General features: G+C 36.6%; 1 protein-coding gene across 2 annotated transcripts; it reads left to right on the forward strand.

Annotated features, from left to right (window-relative positions):
- Positions 1–1,812: 1,812 nt before the first annotated feature.
- LOC112039471 (protein LEO1 homolog) lies at positions 1,813–10,694 on the forward strand. Of its 2 annotated transcripts, none has more exons than XM_065766553.1 (12): positions 1,813–2,067; positions 2,655–2,989; positions 3,215–3,347; positions 3,430–3,612; positions 5,155–5,331; positions 5,909–6,040; positions 7,629–7,808; positions 7,899–8,030; positions 8,300–8,404; positions 8,503–8,760; positions 9,718–9,879; positions 10,327–10,694. In XM_065766553.1, exons 1-11 carry the CDS (start codon positions 1,954–1,956, stop codon positions 9,850–9,852), a joined length of 1,884 nt encoding a protein of 627 aa, XP_065622625.1. In that variant the 5' UTR covers positions 1,813–1,953; the 3' UTR covers positions 9,853–9,879; positions 10,327–10,694. The 2 variants fall into 2 exon arrangements, with proteins under 2 accessions (XP_065622625.1, XP_065622626.1); XM_065766554.1 differs by having other exon boundaries at positions 8,509–8,760.
- The last annotated feature ends 9,781 nt before the right edge of the window (positions 10,695–20,475 follow it).

A 20,475-nucleotide genomic window follows, 5' to 3' on the forward strand; every position in this document is an offset into this window, starting at 1 on the left:
GTTTTTGGGTTATGAGTTAACAAAACTCAATTTTGTTAACTGAGTTTGGCAAAATCCAAACAACACCTAGGAGTTCGACCGTACAAAATATAAACCCGAACTATCCAATAAATTTTCATGCTTTTGCATGAGTGTTTCCCCTTTATCTCTTTGGACACAAACATTTATTTGGGTTTTGTTCCTCCAGGGGTTTTTTTTTTTTTTTTTTTTGGTTATGGAGATTTGAACTATAGATGTCTCTTTTAGAATATAAAGATGTGTTGACCAATTGAGTTACACAATTCTTGGTAAGATGAGTTCCACATAAAAAGGAGTAAATCAAATTTCTGTTGAATTCATTTTTAAAAAAGACGAGTAATGAGTTTCACTCAAAATCATGATACTTTTAGCATTGCCAAATCAATAACATGGATGATAAACTGAGGTTTTGAATTCCATTCCGAATTGACAATTGAAATGGAATATTTTGGTATTGATGTGTTTCGGTACACCATTTCAAAATTACGCATCGGATATATATAAACATATATATAATTTATTTATTTATAAATTCATATTTCATTATATCCAATTAACCAACACAAAATTTAAAATATGATATGAGAATAAAATAAGTCAAATGATGAATTTGAGCTTCAATATTTTAAAAAATCTAACATAGTTTGGAATAGTCTGGAATTTAGAGACCGGAACAACCGGAATTTGTCTGAAACAAACTTAAATTTAGACCGAAATGAAATAAGGAAGTAAATGCACCGGATTAAGCATCAGAATGGAATTTAAAACTTGTGATAAACTCTCTATTGGAAAAACAATTTCAATACATGAACTTATCTATCCAATAGACAATCTTACCAAAAATGCTATTTTCATAATTAATTTTAAACAATGTGCCAAAAGTAATATTTTTACCATAATTGTCTAAAGTTTCAATTTCTTATCCTAACTATTTTTTTTTTATTATTCAATCACTCTCTTTCCTTATATTAAAATATTCCACAAATACAATTTCTCTCTTCACTTTGTACTCTCTCTTTCTCATGAGTGATGACATTTCTAGTGGTCATCGTATTGCGTTTCTAACACCAACTCGAATCCTACACCATCAGTCCGAAGAGGAGTGTAAAATGCAACAGATACGATTCGAGTTTTCAAGCAAAGAAGAAGAAAATTGGAGGGGCGCTGATGACAAAAAGGGCCGTGGATGTGCAAAGATCTAACAACAATTTGAGTTTTCCCAAAAAAAATAGTGGACGCCCTAAGTGGTTTTAAGGGCCTCATGATATCCATAAAATTATAGATTTAAAATCTCTTACTAGCATCTTGGAGTTACGTCCATAGAATTTTTTCATATAATAACTTGGTGCATGTAGAACTCAAAGACTACATAACCAAAGGGAATAGTTTGATACTCAAAAAGGTATGAACACCTTCATTTTGTCAAAAAAAAAAAAAGGAAGATCAGAGGGATTCTGATGGTGACTGGCAAGGTGATCGAGGAATTTAAAAAAAATTAAAATAATGATATTGCAAATAAAATATATAATTTTTTATTGATAAAAAATATCTGTTTGATTAGAAATTTTTAATATCGTTGATTAAGTATTGTGAAAATACATATGAGTTAAAAAAATGAAAAAAAAAAAAAAAATAGGTTGAACACCCGTACCAGACCCCCAAAATACCTAAAGATTACATCAATACAAAAGTGGGACCAGACAGTCCAGTGAGTTGGGTCCCATCCTTTCAAAACCAACGCTGACGCGTCAAGAATATTTTTCCTTTTAGGGTGGTCGATATAAATCGCTAGCAAAGCGAAAAAGATATTAATAATAATTGAGAGCTCAACCACGATCCGCTGTATCGCACCGAGAGAGACTACGCTCTCTGAGGTCTGAGCTCCGAACAGTCACATAGAGAGAGAGAGAGAGAGAGAGAGAGAGAGAGAGAGAGATGGGGACGGAGAAGCGGCACCAGATGATGCAGAATCTGTTCGGCGATCAATCGGAGGAGGAGGAAGAGATTGATTCCGAGCACGAGTCTAATCCTCCGCCCAATTACGCCTCTGTAAGATTCTTCTTCTTCTCTTTTTTGATGTATAAAAGTTATAGGTAAAGCTGAAATTTCAGATTCAATTTCGTGCTCATAATGCTAGGTTTTCATCAATTTAAGCAAATTCTAGCTGTGGCTTTGGATCTAGGCCTCTAGGGTATCCACGTGGAAATTTGAAGTTCTTGTGATTGTGTTAAAATTTTGGTTATGTGTGTTTTTTGGGATTAGAGAATTTTTGTAATGGAGTATGTTTGTTTTATTTTGAGTATGTGTACGCATTTTGGTTTTAAAAAAGCACAAATTTTGTTTCCAAAATCAGAGTGATTTAAGTGTGCTTGATCATAAATAATGTTTATGTGTGGTGTGGTTAAAATTGGTTCCAAGTGATTGAAGTTGATGTAACTAAGAAAAATTACAGTTTCAGTTTATAAATTTGTGCCTTTGCCCTTAAGATTGAGCTTTGCAAAAAAATATAGCCCGGAATAGAAAACAATAATTTTGGTGTTTTTTTTAAGAATCCATCGCATGCGTGTGTGACATGCCAATAAAAATGGGGTTTTTTTTTTTTTTTCCTGTTGAAAATGTGATGGTTTTGTTTTCAGGATGAAGCAGAGGGTGGGCTGGAGCCTGAAGGCGAAATTGAAGTGGAGGGGCCTGGGGAGGCTGAAGTAGAGAGCGAAGGTGAGTTGGTTGAAGTAGAACCTGATCCGGGGGAAAGCGAGGGTGAAAGAGATCAGAGTTCTCAAGAAGTAGAAGTCGGTGATCAAAGAGATGAAATTGGAGGAAAAGAGACTGACAGTGATGAAAAGGAAGATTATGGTCAAAGAGTGGTAACAAGCAAGAGACGCGATGTGATTGAAAGTGGATCCGAGAGATCTGAGGAAAACCATTATCCTGACAATGACGAAGAGGAAGTTGATCAGGGTAGAAGTCAAAGGTAATTTGCATAATACTAATACTTCTCCAACACAAACACATTCAATTTTATCTTGAAGAATTAGGTGCTATTTTCTGGTATGGGCTGGTCATGCATGGCTTGGTCACTAAGCACCAGGCATTGCAGACATATCAAAACAAAAGACCATTAATGTTAATGTAAGCTCTTTTTATAACAAGCAGCAAGCTATCTTGACTGTTAATGGGAAACTTACCTTCTTAACAGTGGATCGCCTGGGGAAGGAAAAGATCAGACCCATGTTTCAAATTCAGCCGTTCGTGATGTTTTTGGTGAGTCTGATGATGAAGAAGAAGCTCCTGAGTATGCAGCTCACAATGACATTGAGCAAGATTTAATTGTGAGTATATCATTGATGCAATGAATATATCATTGACCAAGATTTGTACTTGGTGATGATAGAAAGTGTTTTCTTGCCTTAGAGCCCTATGGAAGAGGAAGGGACCTACGGAAAGAGTCCAAGACCAGAGGATTTAGTGCCTGATGAAGATGCTCGTTATGAGTCAGAAGAGGAAAACATTGAGTCTAGAATTAAAGAGAAGCCTGTTGGTCCACCATTGGAGCTAGAGATTCCATTACGTCCACCTCCAGCTCGTCCAGAGAGGGTATATTCTTTCTTCTATTTGCTACTACTATGTTTTCTTAAGTTGTCCATCTTGCTTGATTAACAGATTTCTTGCATACCCTATTTAAAGCATATGCATTATATATTGCTTTACAGGGAATGAAGTTGAAGCTAAAATTAATTCAGATGGTCTACTTGTTTTGCTAGTCATTTCAGATATTAATTATGGTCTCATCTACGTATCTTATCGAATTAGTTGGTGGCATGTGTAGATTGCACTTTTGGATGTTGAGGTTGAGCTTGGGATTTGAAACTGTATTTTAAAAAAGACCTTGGGCAAACAACATTTAACATGGCTATTTAGTATGAAACTGTGAAAGTTGTTTAATTTATGTTGCGATTGGCATCATATAAATTATACATTCATACTTGAGTTATAAAAACATATATGGAGGACAAATTTTACTATATTTTTTTATTTTATTTGTGGTTAAGAAGTTCTGCATAGTGAAAGAAAAAGTTTGGGATTGATTGGGTTATGCTAGGTTCGGTTGTAGACTTACTTTGATGTTGGCACCATTGGCTTGGGAAATTTAATTCCGATATTTGGAATTTGGTACTAGGCTGTTTGATGTGGACTATTTGGACTGAACGTAATTGGCGTTCTTTTGAGGATATTGAGAAATCAATGGCTCAATTGTTAGATTTGTGCCATCGGACTCTCTTCAATTGGTCTCAGTGTTGGGGCCTTTCGGATTGTTCTACTATTACTGATTTTCTTTTGTCTCTTAGAATAGGATGTTGATTCCTTTATTTCTTTTTGTCATTGTGGTTTTTTGTTCACTATCGTGAACTCTTTGCATCTTTTTTTCTCTTCTAGTAATAATATTACTTTCTTACCTATCAAAAAAAAGAAAAAGAAAGAAAAAAAGTTTTCTGGGTCCTGAAGTTTCTAAAATCTTTAAGCGCAGCCCTTAAGATCGACTTCCCTCAGTTTCCATGGAAGCGTTTTGAGTCATAGCTGCGCAAAATCAAAATCACCTCTTCTGGTTTGGGGTTTCTCTTTAGGGTTTTCCTTTTGAGTCCTCCTTTTATCCCACCTTGCTTGTTTTTTCCATGAGGCATGCTCTTCGCCATTGGATCTGTAATTTTTCTCATCTTTTTGGAACTTCATACAGTTTCAATTAATGGGTCTTATTTTCAGCTCCAATTTGATACATTTTTAGTTTGTCTCATTTTAAGGTGGGGGAACATTTTTAATTTTTATTGTTAGCTAGCAACCTATCAAAAAAGAAGAAGTTCTGCATTACTTGATCATCTTACTTTTCTTTTGCATGCTTTGTGCTTAGTAATTTACTTGATGATGGTTGCCAATGAGATCTAGCTCAAATGGTACCTCATCTACTACAATGTAGAGTGTGAGATCATGGGTTCAAGACCTACTAGATGCATAACTTAATAATTTTAAAGAGGGGGTAGGGGGGGGGGGGGGGGGGGGGAGATACCCGAAAAAGGATCATTAATATTTTAATTTCATGACTTGGTGCAAAATTTTAATATTCGGCTGTTTAACTGTTTGCAGATGAACATGATTAAAGTTTCTAATATAATGGGCATTGACCCAAAACCATTTGATCCTAAAACATTTGTGGAAGAGGATATTTTTGTGACAGATGAATCTGGATCTAAGAAACGTATACGCTTAGAGAACAATATTGTGCGCTGGAGGACTGTTAGAAATCCAGATGGCACAACATCTGTAAGTATTTATCTTTTATTGTTATCTGTTATACTTACACATGCATGTATAGCAGAGAAGTCAAACACATTTGGTCATAGAAAGAAACACAGAAGTCAAATCAGTTAGGATCACAGGGATAAAGTCTTGGGGTCCTCTGATTATGTCACTGTACTCATGAAACTTGTAAGTTGTAAAAGAGGATTTTTCTCAGAGTCATGTCTTCTATGGGGTTGATCAAAGTGTTGGATTTTGTGATTATTTCCACACACACAAATTAAATGTATTTATTGTTTTATAAAGTCGCTTGATGTTCAATAGTCTAAACTCTAAAGTGTGTGTGCAAAAATAAATTTAGAGCTACCTTTCTTAATAATGATTCAGTGTTGGAGTAGATCATCCTATTATACCCTCCACATGGTGGTTCTTCAACCTATGAACTTTTTGTTCTTGGTAATTATTTCCCATTTTTATCTTCCCTTTAGCCTTAAGTTTTGAAATTGGTCCAACATTACTGTAAGAGCTCATTTTGCACTTGACTGCTCAACATTTTTCTCAGATTTAATTTAGTGTTTAAATATTTCCTTGTGTTTTATAGCGCGAAAGCAATACACGCTTTGTGAGATGGTCAGACGGCAGTTTGCAGTTATTAATTGGGAATGAAGTTCTTGACATATCCGTGCAAGATGGACAACATGATCAATCACATCTTTTTCTTAGACACGGAAAGGTGAATTTATATCTGTTTGATATGTCTAATAGTTTTTTGTTTAACTGATATCTTGTGTGATCCATAAATATAACATCTTTAATCATTTCTACCCCTTTTTTCCCATTTCCTTAACAAATGTAGTGATCCAGCCATGTAATAAAGGTCAAGTTGCTGCCTCTAGAACCTTAAATCTTGAGTACCCTAAATTTTCCAACCTTTGATGTGGCATATCATTTGTCTAAACATCCTTGAAAGCAAAATCTTTTATTGCTGCCTGAGAAGTCTGGTGTGTTGTTCCCCTAGTTTCCACCTTCATTCTTCTAAAATTTTAAACCCTGGTTCTATGAATTTTTCTACCCTAAGCCCAATAAAATCTGACATACAAACTTCCTAATTTTATCCTTCATCATGTATCAAGCTGCCAAATGTGTCTGAGAGAACCTTAAATACATAGCCTACTAAGATGCATCAATTTTCTTTTACCTTCCACACCTTCTTTGTGGCATGTTTTCAGAGTCAGAAACTCATATTTTGTGATTATCTCTCCAGCATAATTGATTTGATTATTCCTTCCAGCTTTAGCATCCCTTGACCCAGTAATTTAACCAAAATTTGTTACGAATTTTCAAGTTCATTCTACCTCTCCCCCTCTTTTCTAGATACTTGTAAGAACATGAGTATATCACGTCACATGGAAGTTGAATCTAGATTCTTACAATAATGTCATATGTATACACAAACAGCCACACATATACATGTGTGCGTGTGTGTGTGTGTGTGTGTGTTGGTCAATATAAATGGAAAGAAGCTTAGAAGCCCTTGATAATAGACAATCGGTGTATTTGGTATTAGGGTTTAGAGGCATTTGTTATTTAAAAGTTGACATGGGACTGCCACTGTGTTAGGGTTTAGAGGCATATCCTTGATGTTCATGTCCTTGCCTTAGATTTATGTCCTCCTACCATATTGGAAATTTATTGCCATTTTCTTTTATAGGTTTTTTCTTCCTTGGGTGCTAAAAGAGGTTTAGTGTTTTTTTCTCTGATCGGTAGTTTATGCACAAAACCACTGGGTTTTAGACCCATGACCTTACCCTCTATCCATTCTTGTTGGAGGAGAAAGTCCCATTTGGGCTATGATTTATTGGCAATATGTCCCCTCTAGGCTGCTTTTACTATTATAGTACTTAAATTTTATTCCAGGGACTTTGGTTCCTGTCAACTAGATGCTAGGGGGCAGAAATGATGAAGTTGATTTTATGGAAGTCCTCTCTTGTTCTTTTAGAGAATTAAATGCAGTGTACGTGCAGGACAAGAATATGGTAATTTAGGGTCATCTGTATATCAGCAGGAATAGAGTTTAGCCTTTTAGAATAAGATCATGCTATATATGCATACCAAATACCGAATAGATGCTGTTGATTATGGGTTCCAGTTCTGAACCCTGAATCTTGCCCACCAAGCTTGGCCATTGTAATATAAATTGTATGTGATTTCTTGTAGGGTCATCACTTATTTTTTACTTTTCATTAAAATCGTTCACAGCTCTCTCCATGTCCTGTTTTGAACTGCATGATTTCTTGAATCCTTAAATGCCTTGCTTTCAGGGAATTCTCCAATCTCAAGGAAGGATTTTAAAAAAGATGAGGTTTATGCCATCATCTTTGTCATCAAATTCTCATAGACTGCTGACTGCTCTAGTTGACTCAAGGCATAAAAAGGTCTATAAGGTTAAGAACTGCATCACTGACATTGATCCTGAGAGGGAAAAAGAGGAAAAAGAAAAGGTAATTACTAATTAATTGCATGAAGTAGTGGTGTGTGCTTTATATTGAGAATCATGAGTTTCATTTGTCCATTTTTCTAATGGTTTGTAGGCTGAAAGTCAAAACATCAGAGCTAATGTACTTCTTAATCGGAAGAGGGAAAAAGTGAACCGGAAATATACCCCAACTGCAGACAGGAGGCGCCAACTTTCTCCTGGGTTCTTGGAGGATGCTCTTGATGAGGTCAGCTCTTACTCTTACAATGAATGGGAAATAGATGAAAAAGTTAAACACTTGCCTTCCACCCCCCCCCCCCCCCCCCCCCCCCCCCCCCTCTCTTCATCTATGGAATTTTATTATTTGACTGGAACTTTTCACCTTGGAGACCACAAACATTGTTTTAGGCATGGAAAAGCCTATAGTCTTCATCTTCCTGTAGTATTCTGGAGTATTTTTCTATATATGTCTGTCCAAGCCTGAACCAATTCTCCTAATTGTCCACCAATTTTTAGGATGATGAGACAGATTATTATGATTCAAGACGTTCTCGCCGCCGCTTTGAGGAAGATTTGGAAGTTGAAGCTCGAGCTGAGAAACGCATTCTAAATGCTAAAAAGGTCTCATGACTTGATCTCTTAAGTGATTCCCCCCACCCAAAGAAAAGGTGATTATTTATTTTGTCTGCTAAGACAAAGTTTTGCTTTTGGTGTTCTAGTCACAGGGACCAAAAGACATCCCTCGCAAGTCATCTCTGCCAACTGCTAAATCTTCTCGACGCCCAGTGGATTTCTCTGACAGTGAACGAGAGGAGTCTGAGTATGAAAGTGATGGGGAGGAAGACGAGAGGTCTCCCCCACGTAAAAGAGCTGAGGAGCCGGTGCAAGAGTATGAAGAAGAGGAAGAAGAGGAAGAACATGATGAACAAGAGGCAGAAGTGAATGAAGCATCGGAGGAAGAGGAGGAGGAGGCTGAGGTATGCCTGTTTCTTTGATTAATCTAAATTTCCATACTACGTGTTTCAGCTAGGCTCTCTGGTATGTAGTCTTCCAATTGAGGCACAAGAGATTATTTACTTAATAATTGTTGTTCTATGATTGTGCTGTCTGATGCGGGCACTTTTTGTTTTTGATATGTTGGATGCCTTTGGAAACTTCAAATTTCCTGAGTTTAAACTGTCTATTTTAGATGTAATGTTGTGTCCATAACATACTTTAAAGAATTACCATTGATTGTTTTAGGACTAATATTTCTCCATGCTTGCTGTAATAATTGACTAGAACAACTGGCTGTCTGTCAGTATGATAGGCCATAGGTTGTGCGAGTATTTTTTATATATGTTCAATGGGATTTGACGTGTCAATAGACACCAGGTGTTATGTTTCATTTTGCATCTAATCTGAAAATTCCTTAGCATGCGTCCTTGAGCAGCACTGAACAACTCTTGACGAGTTTTGGTCCTAGTGTGAACTGCTTTGGTCTAGTCCTCTCAAAGGGCTGCCAAAGAAAATACAAGTAGAACCTTTAACAGAAACAGTGATAAATGCACTGTGCATATAATTCATGTGGCTAGGGAATGCAGCTTTTTCTGGGGAAGCTAAGAGTTCTTTGGCACTGATGTTGATAGATTGGTGTTAGGAGACTGTACAATGTCATATAATTAACAAATTATCTGCTCTAAGTGGTGCAGTGATGATAACTCTGAAAGGAAATGGTTGTGCCAGATGGTTAAGTTTTTCAAATCCTTCTTTATTGCAGTTTGTAATACATATATGATCTCTTTTTGGGTGATCATCCCTAAGATTGTTATGGTGTGGAATGCATAGATTGTCCTCTTTATAAAAATTCCATGTATGGAGATATTGCAATGTTATGAAATAAAGTTTATTTTTTATTCTTTTTATACTTCATCCTGCTTTTTGGATATTTTCAGGAGCCAAAACAGAAGGGTAGGGAGTTTGGAGGCAGTCTCAAGCGCAAGGGGATTGAGTCAGATGAGGACTCTCCTCCAAGAAAGACTACATCCCATCGCCGAATGGCAGTTGTTTATGATAGTGATGAGGAATGAAACTTGCTTCAGAAAAGAATTCCATAAGTGAGTATCTCATTTATGTACAGTAAACTTCTTTTTTATAATTTTTGTCATGCTTGCTCTCACAGTTGAAACTGTTGGAGATGGAGAAAGTACATAATTGCCTTTTGTAAGAAGAGTTTATTGATTTCATGGAAAATACTTGCTTGAATAACTGTTCATTTCTTTTTCTTGATTATAAAATATTTTGTTTTTTGCATTTTTTTTCTTATCATATTATTGTTTCATAGGGAGCTATGTAAAAAATAATATATCTCCTTGTACTAGGTAAAAGTAAAGGTTGTATTATTTAGCATATGGGTTTTTCTTTTTTTTTTTTTTTTTTTTATAAAGGTTGTATTACTTAGCATATGGTTTTTTTTTTTGTTTTGTTTTGTTTTTTTTTTTGTTTTTTTTTGTGAATTTCTTTTAGGGGCTATGATTTTGAGTCATATTCTTACATTGTTTCAGCTGAACATTTGAGAATGAATCAGAGATGAACCACCTTTGCAATTGGGGTTGGGATAACCATTGCATATTGTTGATAAGACTGTTAGTTGTAGCAAAAGCAAATGTTGGCTCCCGTTTTCCCCCATTTTCAAAGTTTGTTAATTTTAACGCGTCTATGTATATGAATAAGGATTTGTATTTTATTATGTAGGAGGAGATGTTGTGAACTGAATCAGTGTTCTCCATCATTTTTTCCCCTCAATTAATTCTGAATTTTTTTTTTTGAGTCAACTCTTACTATTTGTAATAACTACTAAAATTTGTAATGGGTACTTTGTGATGGTCGAAGAATATTGTACAAGGCTTATCGTTATTTTTATTATTCCCAAGTAGCTGTTTTTTTTTTATTTTTTTATTTTAAATTTTAATAAATTACTTGGAAGTTTGTCAAATGCAATGCCCTTATGTATCCAGTGACAGCAGAAATCAGCCTCTTTATTTTTTGGGTGTATGAAGGAACTTTACTTTATTTTTTTGAGATAGGTAGATGGTAGGGAGGAGGGGGAGGTAGAGGTGGAGGTGGGATTCCAACCTGTCACAAAGGATGCTATTACTTAAACCCCGACTAAAAAAATTCATTGAAAAAAGAAAAATGAATTGTCATAGATTTGTAAAGAGTTTTACTAACGTATGTCTAGTAAATTATTATAGGAAATTTTTTATGGAAAAATAAAAAAAGTAACTAACTTTTTTGATAGTTTTATCAATTTTCAATAAAAAGTTTCATAAAATTGGTGATTAATATATGTTCTAAAGGGTATTCATTAAGTGAACATATTTGTAGATAAGAGGAAAAGCTAACGGGCCAAGAAAACAGGGGAAGGAGTGTTGAAAGTGGGTAAAAAGAGGTGTGGACTGAGGGTGGCTATAATAAGCATTAATTCAACCACAAACTGCTTGTGAATGATGCGTTCTTTGAAATTTGTGTGAAAAGGGGCAAAAAATCTGGGACCCTACTTTAGGGCAAAATGTAAAGAGAACTTTGTGAATTTAGGATTAGTGGCAAGTGATTTCTTGTGGTTTTGGTTTAGAAAATTAACTCTGAATGAAGTACAGTGGCAAAATTTGTTCTTCTATTCAACTTCTGTTGATTCAGTGGATGAAAAATATTCATCTCCATGTACCATCCACCAATGTCTAACAACCCAAAATGAGCCATAAATAAAACCGAAAACAAAGCAAAAACTTGAAGTACCAAGTTCCTGGCCATGTCTCTGAAAGTACTAAATCTTTTTGCGTCTATATGGTATGTATTGACAGGTACGGCATGTATTCTTTTTTTGACAATTGGCAGAAATGAGACATGCCACTTATTTCCATTCAAGTTTAGGTTTGTTTGTTTTCTTGTGCTTGGTTGTGACCAAATCTAAGTCTATGTTGGTTTGTTTTCTTGTGCTCGGTTACAACTTGCAAGAATGCAGATTCTGACCAAATCTAGTGCTTGTTTCGCCCGGGGGGCTCCTTCACCCAAATGAAGCCTGAAGCCTTATGATATAGCTATGATGATTCCTTCTTTCTTGGCGTTCTCTTTCTTTGTTATGCAAACTTAACAATTAGTGGAAAGAAAATCTATAATGTTAGATTCACAACATTTTTATAACAAATCTTATGTGGCAAATTATTATCTTTTTGTCTACTAGTAATAACTTGCTACTTAAGATTTATTGTGAAATTATTGTAAAAATATTGTAGATGTAACGTTTCTCATTTTTAATTCCCCTAAATTACTAGAGATTGGTTCAAGTTACATCTGGTGTAACTTTATAAGAGTTACACCATTTTTAGACCATAGATTCTCATTAGATCTAACGGTGATAAATTACCACTTGCTATCTCATTAATACAGAATTATTGTATGCCAAGTCAACTACTTTTACTGAATTTTTTCACACTTATTGCCCAACATCCCTCAATCACCTTCCCAGTTCCCACTACCGCGGTACAACCCCTCTAGAAAAAGTGCCAGACTTGGCCATTCCATGGAGATCATTGAAAAATAAAAATATTACAGAGTTCTCTTTTTGAGTCTCATGAAAATATCTTTGAAACAGGTCTCTTTCCATGAGAGTCTTAAGGCTAGAGAATTTCTTGACTAGACCTGTACCATCTTGCAACTCACAACAAGAATTAGAATGCTCTTAAACTTAACTCCGGGTATTTTCAAAAACTTGTCATCACTCCAAAAATCACCATCTCTGCACCTTCCTCAAAATCACGATTTTAAAACTATACACCTGCACCTTCTCTGCACATCTTTAGAGAATATACTCGGATTTACAATTACACCAAATATAAAAAATATCTAATTTGATGGTGATTTTGGATCACCATGTCAAAAATTTAAGATATGATTTTGGATCACCAGATATCAAAATTCACCATCTCTGCACCTTCCAAAAATCACGATTTTAAAACTGTATTTATGCCATTTTGTTCATGAGTATTGACAAGAGGGACAAAGTTTTACAACGTCACAAATAATTGTACTAGCATAGCACAGCTTGTGTTGAAGAACTGTTTGGCCAACATTTAGGGCACGAAAATATAAGGAATCTTCAAAGGTTCCAAGGGAAAAATCATGAAAAGTTGTGCATTTGTTAGAGTCTATTGAAACTTTTCTATTGATTAATGCAAGTTCTTGCTTTCTGTTTGCATTTACTTGTTTTCCTTCTCTATCTCTTTCTCTTTGTTTTCCTTCTCACAAACCTCTAATGTAGTGTTCTGCAGTTATTTTTTTATTATTATTTTTTCTTCTTCTGCTGGCAATCTATCAACAATGGTGGAGGAGAAAGAGATAGAGAGTGTGTGTGTTTATTGAAGACTTTTTTGGAAGTATGGAAGTTGAGTACACCCTGACCTAACGTTCAAGCGAAGAGGAAGATGAGTTACACCGTAGTGTAAAGAAATTTAAAGATAGCCATGGAGCAAGAAGCTTCTCTCAGCCGAGACTACTTGTCAGCTATAAGGACACCCTTGTGGGTGATAATCCTGGAGCCTATCAACAAGCCTTCCAGGTGGATAAAATTTGGGAGGATAGTTATAAATCAAATTCAGAACTTGAGCCTTTAGTTGAGGGGATGGCAGAAGTCACGCTCTCAAAGGTGCGTATCAAAGCACCATGGTCGAAGGCTTTGATCGTGAAAGTGTATGGTAAGTCTGTGGGTTTTAATTACCTCACTTTCAAAATCAATGCATTATGGAAACCTATAGCTAGGATGGACTGTGTAAATTTGGGAAAAGACTATTTTCTAATCCGGTTTAGTAACGATGAGGATTATGATAAGGTTTTGCGTGGTGGGCCTTGGTTTGTAGGGGGACATTTCCTTGCTATCAAACCTTGGGAGCCTTATTTCAAAGCTTCTGAGGCTAAGCTTACTTCAATAGCGGTGTGGGTAAGGTTTCCTGAACTCCCAATTGAGTTCTATGATACCTCAGTCCTCAAAGAAATAAGGAGTGCGATTGGCCCGGTTTTGCGCATAGACTCTTATACTGCATTTGAGTCTTGTGAAAGTTATGCAAGGCTTTGCATCTAGGTTAATTTAGATAAGCCTCTTATCAAGTCAATTTGAATAGGCAGATTAGTTCAGCAAGTGTTGTATGAAGGCATATCCACTCTTTGTTTTTGTTGTGGAAGACTAGGACATAAGCAGGAGAACTGTAGCTACCGTATTGGGTCAGTGACTAGAGATGGTGAGGAACCAAACTCTCCTAAACCTGTCAATCATTAGGATAATGCCCAGTCCGAAATGAACTATAGGCCTTGGATGGTTGTTTCTAGGAAAAGAAACCCGGTTAAATCTGAACGAGGGCGTGGACACACTAAAGTTAGCACTTCTTCAGGTAATGTTTTGAAGAGCAGCTTGGTCATTCGTGACAATACTTTTAAGGGTAAGATTGGCAATATTGATGCTAACGTCTGCCATGGGGAAGGGATTAGATGTGATAATTCTTTTTCCAAGATATTTGATGATGATGGCATATCTAAGGCACGTAAGAATCAAGTCATTTCAACACAAGAGATGGACTTGTGTCAGGAAGCATTGAACAAAGGGAAAATGCCTGAAGGTAGAGTTTTAGAGGTTTCTCGAATTAAGTCATCTTAGAAAAGTAAACAAAAAGGGGTTAAAGGACTGGGAGTTAAAAATTCTAAGAGCTTAAAAGGAGGCAAATCGCAAAAACGTTCTCTCTTTGAGTCTGACAAGGTTGAAGAGCTCTCTCAACATTTTGAGCAGCCAGGTAATAGCGGATATGAAGGAGATAACGTTCGGGATGTGCACAATTCCACAAGCAGGATGGGTAATGCGATACAAGAACAGGACTGTGATCATTCCCGACGAGGTTATCGCACAGATAAAGGCTGCTCTGACGGAAGTTCTGGGGTGGTTCCAGAAGGAGCTGAGCTAGGCTTGGAAGCATTTGTTTTCAATAACCCCACTGAGTATACAGATGTGAGATTTACCTCTAGATCACCCAGCATGGAACCTCACTCCCAATTAGTGGTGGAAGTTCTTCATGGATCTTCCCGAAATCTCATTGGAGAAGGCAAAGGAGCTGAGCAGGCAGCGGAGACCTCCAGTCATGCCTCATTGGGACGAGACAGGGTGGATTATACAAGAAAGGAGGCTGGTGGATTTCAGGGGAATGGCCATGGCTCATTTGGGGAATCATCCCACCTTAAATTTAATCCAATTAATGGACCCAATTCAGAGGTGCGATGTGCTTCTATGCAGCAGGGAGGACATCTTAGGTATTCTTAAGCATATGATGGTGTGGAAGCCAGACTGGGTGGCTTCCAAGGACATACTGAGGAGGATGGGATGGAGTGTGGTGGAGACAACCATGATGAACTCTAACCCTCCAGAGATTGAGGTTCCTCTTGGAAATTTTGTGAAGATGAATATTCTATTTTGGAATTGCAGAGGTGCTCTGAATGTAGACTTCAAGAGAAGAATTTTTGAGATGGTTATTAATCACCACCCTTCAATCATGGTGATCACAGAAACTAGAGTTGGTGGAGATAGGGCTGCTAGAATTATTGAAGATTTACCTTTTGATGGAAGCATAGTCACTGAGACCATTGGCTACGCAGGGAGTTTATGGCTCCTATGGAAAACAGATGATGTAGATGTGATGCTCTTGTCTTCTTTTGAACAGGAGATTCATGCGACTGTTAAGGTGCATAATTCTGATCCTATCTGGCTTATTTCTACTATATATGCTAGACCTAGGTTGTCTGAGAGAAGAATTTTATGGGATAGTCTTAAAGCTGTTGCTCAGCTTCACAATCTACCTTGGCTTATGCTTGGAGACTTTAATGAAGTTTTGAGTAGTGAAGATAAATTCGGAGGGAATCAAGTGAGTTTAAATAGGACTCTCCAATTTAAAGAATGTTCGGATGTTTGTAATATGTTGGACTTGGGGTTTACTGGGTCTAAGTATACTTGGACTAACCGAAGGCCCATCTTTGATCTTATTCTTGAGAGAATTGATAGATATTTTGCCAATCCTTCGTGGAGAATTCTTTTTCCTGAAGCTGCAATGACCCATTTGCCAAGGACCTGTTCGAATCACTGTCCAATTTTAGTCGAATTACTTGGGTCTACTCCTCCTGGTCCGAACAAACCTTTTTGTTTCCACACTATGTGGCTCTTACATCCAGGATTTCCAAATATTGTTCAGGAGGCTTGGACTGAAGACGGAGATCTTCAAGGAGCTATTTTGGAATTCGTTAGTAAAGCTAAGCATTGGAATTACAATGTTTTTGGGAATTTATTTGCCAAGAAGAAAAGAGTTTTGGCCAGAATTAATGGTGCTCAAAAATCTTTGGCGAGCAGACCAAGTGAATTCCTCTTGACCTTGGAGAAACAACTTATAGAGGAATATTTTTTTAATTTTACTCCAGGAAGAGGAATATTGGGCACTGAAGTCAAGATTGAATGTAGCTACGTTTGGAGACCATAATACAAATTTTTTCCATGTCTCCACACTAGTTAGGCATCACAGAAACAAAATCCGTTGGTTAAAGGGTTCTCTGGGGAATTGGATCACGGATGAGAATGTGATCAAGAGACATATTAATTGTGGTTTTGAAAAGCTTTACTCTTCGGAGCTGGGTATGTCTCCAATGTTCTCATCAGTCATTTCTTTCTCGTGCTGCTTCCTATTTGCTAAAAATGGCCTGAGCATTAGCAGTGGGGTCACCGATGAAGACATTAGAGCTGCCCTATGGTCATTAAAACCATTTAAAGCTCTTAGGCCTGATGGCCTTCATGCGGGCTTCTTTCAGTATTTCTGGGCAGAAGTGGGTGGTTCTGTTTGTGCAAAGGTTAAGAGAGTTTTTGATACAGGGGTAGTTCCTAAGTTTCTTAATGAGACGCTAATTACGCTTATACCCAAATGCCAAAACCCAGAATCATTAAGCAACTATAAACCTATTAGTTTGTGTAATTCCGTCTATAAGATTGTCTCTAAAATCATTGTGGCGCGCATTAGACCCTTCCTGAGTAGTTTGATTTCTCCTATGCAAGCTGCTTTTGTGCCTGGGCGTAGAGGATCAGATAATGTTATCATTGCTCAGGAGCTTGTTTACACACTGGATAGGAAAAAAGGGGCAACGGGTTATATGGCAATCAAACTAGATTTGGAGAAAGCCTATGATAGACTTAAGTGGAGCTTTATCCACAAGGTGTTACAAGCTTTCCATTTGCCCCCAAATCTGATCAAAGTAATCATGGGATGTGTGACTACTACTAGAATCTCGGTTCTGGTCAATGGGGGAGTTTTGGATTCCTTTAATCCCTCGAGAGATATTAGGCAGGGTGACCCCCTGTCACCTTACTTATTTATATTGTGTATGGAGTGTTTAAGTCATTTAATTGAGCTTAAGTGTAGGGATGGCGATTGGACGCCTCTAACAGCTTCTCGGGGTAATATGGGAGTTTCCTATTTATTATTTGCGGTTGATATAATTTTGTTTAGTAAAGTGGACACTAAGGCATGTAATGCCATTGCTGAAGTGTTGGAGAAGTTCTGTAAAGTGTTTGGATAGAAAATTAGTCAAAGTAAGTCCCATGTTTACTATTCCCCTAATGTTAGTGAGGAGATGAAGGAGGAGGTGTGGGAGAAATTGGAAATAAATGAAACTCAAAATATAGGAAAATATCTTGGATTTCCTTTACTCCACAAGGGTGAAAATCGGAGGCAATATAATGATATTGTGGAGCGGGTTATGAACAAATTATCGAGATGGAAAGCGAAATTCTTATCTTTTACAGGTCGGCTTGTTTTGATTAAGGCTGTCATGGCTGCCATGCCTAACCATGTGATGCAAGCTGCTGTACTTCCAGCTCATATTTGTGATAGGTTGGATAAAATTAATAGAGATTTTTTATGGGGCTCCACTAGTGATAAGCAAAAGATGCATCTAGTGGGTTGGAATAAAATTGTTAAACCTAAGGAAGAAGGAGGGCTAGGGATCCAAGCGGCTAGAGCAAAGAATATTGCTTTACTTTCAAAATTAAATTGGAGGATGTATCATGAACAGGATGCGAATTGGGCCAAAATTATGCTAAAAAAGTATTGTACAAGTCCGAGAGCTAGAGCTAGAGCTAGTAATCCGGATAGTCTTCCATCTTCTCCAAATTGGAAAGCTATTAAAGTGGGGTTCCCTATATTTATGAAAGGTGTTTGTTAGGGTTTGGGAGATGGGTCGAGAGTCAAAGTTTGGACAAATAGTTGGATAAGGGGTGAATCTTTAAGAGAGTTAATTGAGGGTCCCCTTAATCAAGGTGATCTTGGCCTTATAGTTGCGGATTTAAGGCATGAGGGAATTTGGAATTGGGAGGGTTTGTCATTTGTTGTTCCTGAAGACATTAAAGATAAGATTAGAGCCATCCCATTTCGAATTTGTGATGGGGCTGGTGATTTTATCATGTGGAAATTTTCAAAAGATGGAGAATTTTCTGTAAAATCAGCCTATCAAGTGGCTAGACAGGAGGAAAATAATGGGAAGTCATTTCAAGGCTCTTGGATTTGGAAGTTGGATAATTTACCCAAAATTGTTCACTTCCTGTGGCTAAGTTGTCATGGTAGTATACCTGTGCATGGTGTTTTGGCTGCAAGAGGGATAAATTGTGATAAGTGTTGCCCCTTGTGTAAGTGTAGTGAGGAAACTATCCCTCACCTGTTACGGGATTGCAATCTAACCCGTGACTTTTAGAGAAAGCTGGAACCTCCACCAGCCCTTATTAACACCTTTAATGATAATTTTGAGGTGTGGTTGAAGGTTAACAGTACAAGTACTGTTTTGCACAAGTCCATGGTATGTTGGGGTACTTTATTTCTTTTTGCTATTTGGTCTTTATGGAAGAACAGAAACAAGGTGGTCTTTGAAAATTCTATTCCTAATCCCAATCTCCATAAGCTTTGTATTCATTAGGCTAGAGAATATTTTTATTGTGTGAGTAAATCCATTAAGGTTGCTAGGAAAATCACTATTCAGGTTTGGTGGAATAAACCACCTGAAGGATGGTTTAAACTTAATACCGACGGGGCATCTTGTGGAAATCCTGGTAAGGCAGGGGGTGGTGACATCATCAGAAATAGCCATGGCCATTGGATTAAAGGGTATTCAAGGTCAATAGGATATACTACTAGCATTATTGCTGAATGGTGGGCTTTAAGGGATGGTCTTACATTAGCTATTCAATTAGGATGCTAGCAACTGGAGGTTGAATTAGACGGCAAGGTGATTGTGGAGCTCTTGAAGTCTAATAGTATAGCTAATAGAGGCTATTCTCCTTTTTTGCATGATTGCAGGTTGCTGTTAAATCAGCTGCAATAGGCCAGAGTAGTGCACGTGTTTAGAGAGGCTAATATGTGTGCAGACTTTTTGGCTAGAAGGGGCTGTTGTATGCATGAGGAGTTTGTCATTTTTGATCAGCCCCCCTCTGTTGAATTACTCCCTATTTTGTATGCAGATATGTATGGTGTGTCCTGTAGTAGGCTAACAAGCCCATCTTTGGTGTCTGTAAACTCTTAGTTGTTTTATAATATATTCCTATTAACAAAAAAAAAAAAAAAAAAAGATAGAGAGAGAAACATAGAGAGAGAGTCAAATATAACATTTTTTTGGGTTTAGAGATAGATATAAAATATAATAAATCAGGGATAATTAATAAGATACTAATTAGAATATTAGCATTAATGAGATACTTTTTTTGACCGTTGGATCTACTTAAATTCAATGGTTTAAAAAAGGTGTAACTCTAAAGAGTTACACCAGGTGTAACTTGAGTCTTGAACCCATCTCAAATTACTTATTCTAAAAAAAAAACTCCCTAAATTGGATAAGTTTGGAGGAGAAGTTCCACTTATATTAAAAAATTTCAAATTGTAAATACAATACCTCTCTTTACTTAATTTTTAAAATTGAGTAACATACAGTTAACACCCCTAAGATTTGGGCTAATATTAGCTTGGTTCAAAACCCACCAACTTGATCCCTAATCACCGTGAGAGAGAGGGAAAAAAAAATGAGTAACAATTTAGGGTCCAAGTTGGGTTTAGGGACTAAGTTGGCCCATTTTGTAAAGTTTTGGACTTGACTAACATTAACTCAAATCTTAGGAGTGTTAACTGTATTTTACCTTTTAAAATATCCAAATAAAGGAAAAGGTAACCGTCTTTAACAGTTAATTACATATTTAACGACAAATTTTAATGGAATCTGAAGAAATTCTTGAAATGAATGAATTTGAAATTTAGAGAACTTAATTGAAAAAAAGTAAATTTAGAGGACTAAAATGAATTTCAGTCAAATTTAGAGGGTCTCTCTCTCTCTCTCTCTCTCTCTCTCTCTCTCTCTCTCTCTCTCTCTCTCTCTCTCTCTACTTTTCAAGGAGATAAAAGTTATCTTTATAAGATGAGAAAGGTATAAGTTTATTTTAGGGAAAGTTTTTAAATATATATTTTTTAATTTTATTAAAAAGATGATTTATTTATTAACTAAGGAGCACTGTTACAAATATTGTTAATTGGGCACTCACGAGGAATGCTTAGTTATAAAATATCACACACATATTTTACATAAACAAAATTTGGACATTCATT

This window comes from Quercus suber, unplaced genomic scaffold (genome assembly GCF_002906115.3).
Source record: "Quercus suber isolate HL8 unplaced genomic scaffold, Cork oak 2.0 scaffold_717, whole genome shotgun sequence".
In the NCBI taxonomy this organism is placed as follows: domain Eukaryota; kingdom Viridiplantae; phylum Streptophyta; class Magnoliopsida; order Fagales; family Fagaceae; genus Quercus; species Quercus suber.

Excerpts from the sequence above, each read along its gene's own strand:
- LOC112039471 (XM_065766553.1), top strand. The coding sequence starts at position 1,954 with ATGGGGACGGAGAAGCGGCACCAGATGATGCAGAATCTGTTCGGCGAT. Across the intron at positions 3,613-5,154 it reads CTCCAGCTCGTCCAGAGAGG|ATGAACATGATTAAAGTTTC; the intron begins GTATATTCTTTC and ends AACTGTTTGCAG. Across the intron at positions 8,761-9,717 it reads AAGAGGAGGAGGAGGCTGAG|GAGCCAAAACAGAAGGGTAG; the intron begins GTATGCCTGTTT and ends GGATATTTTCAG.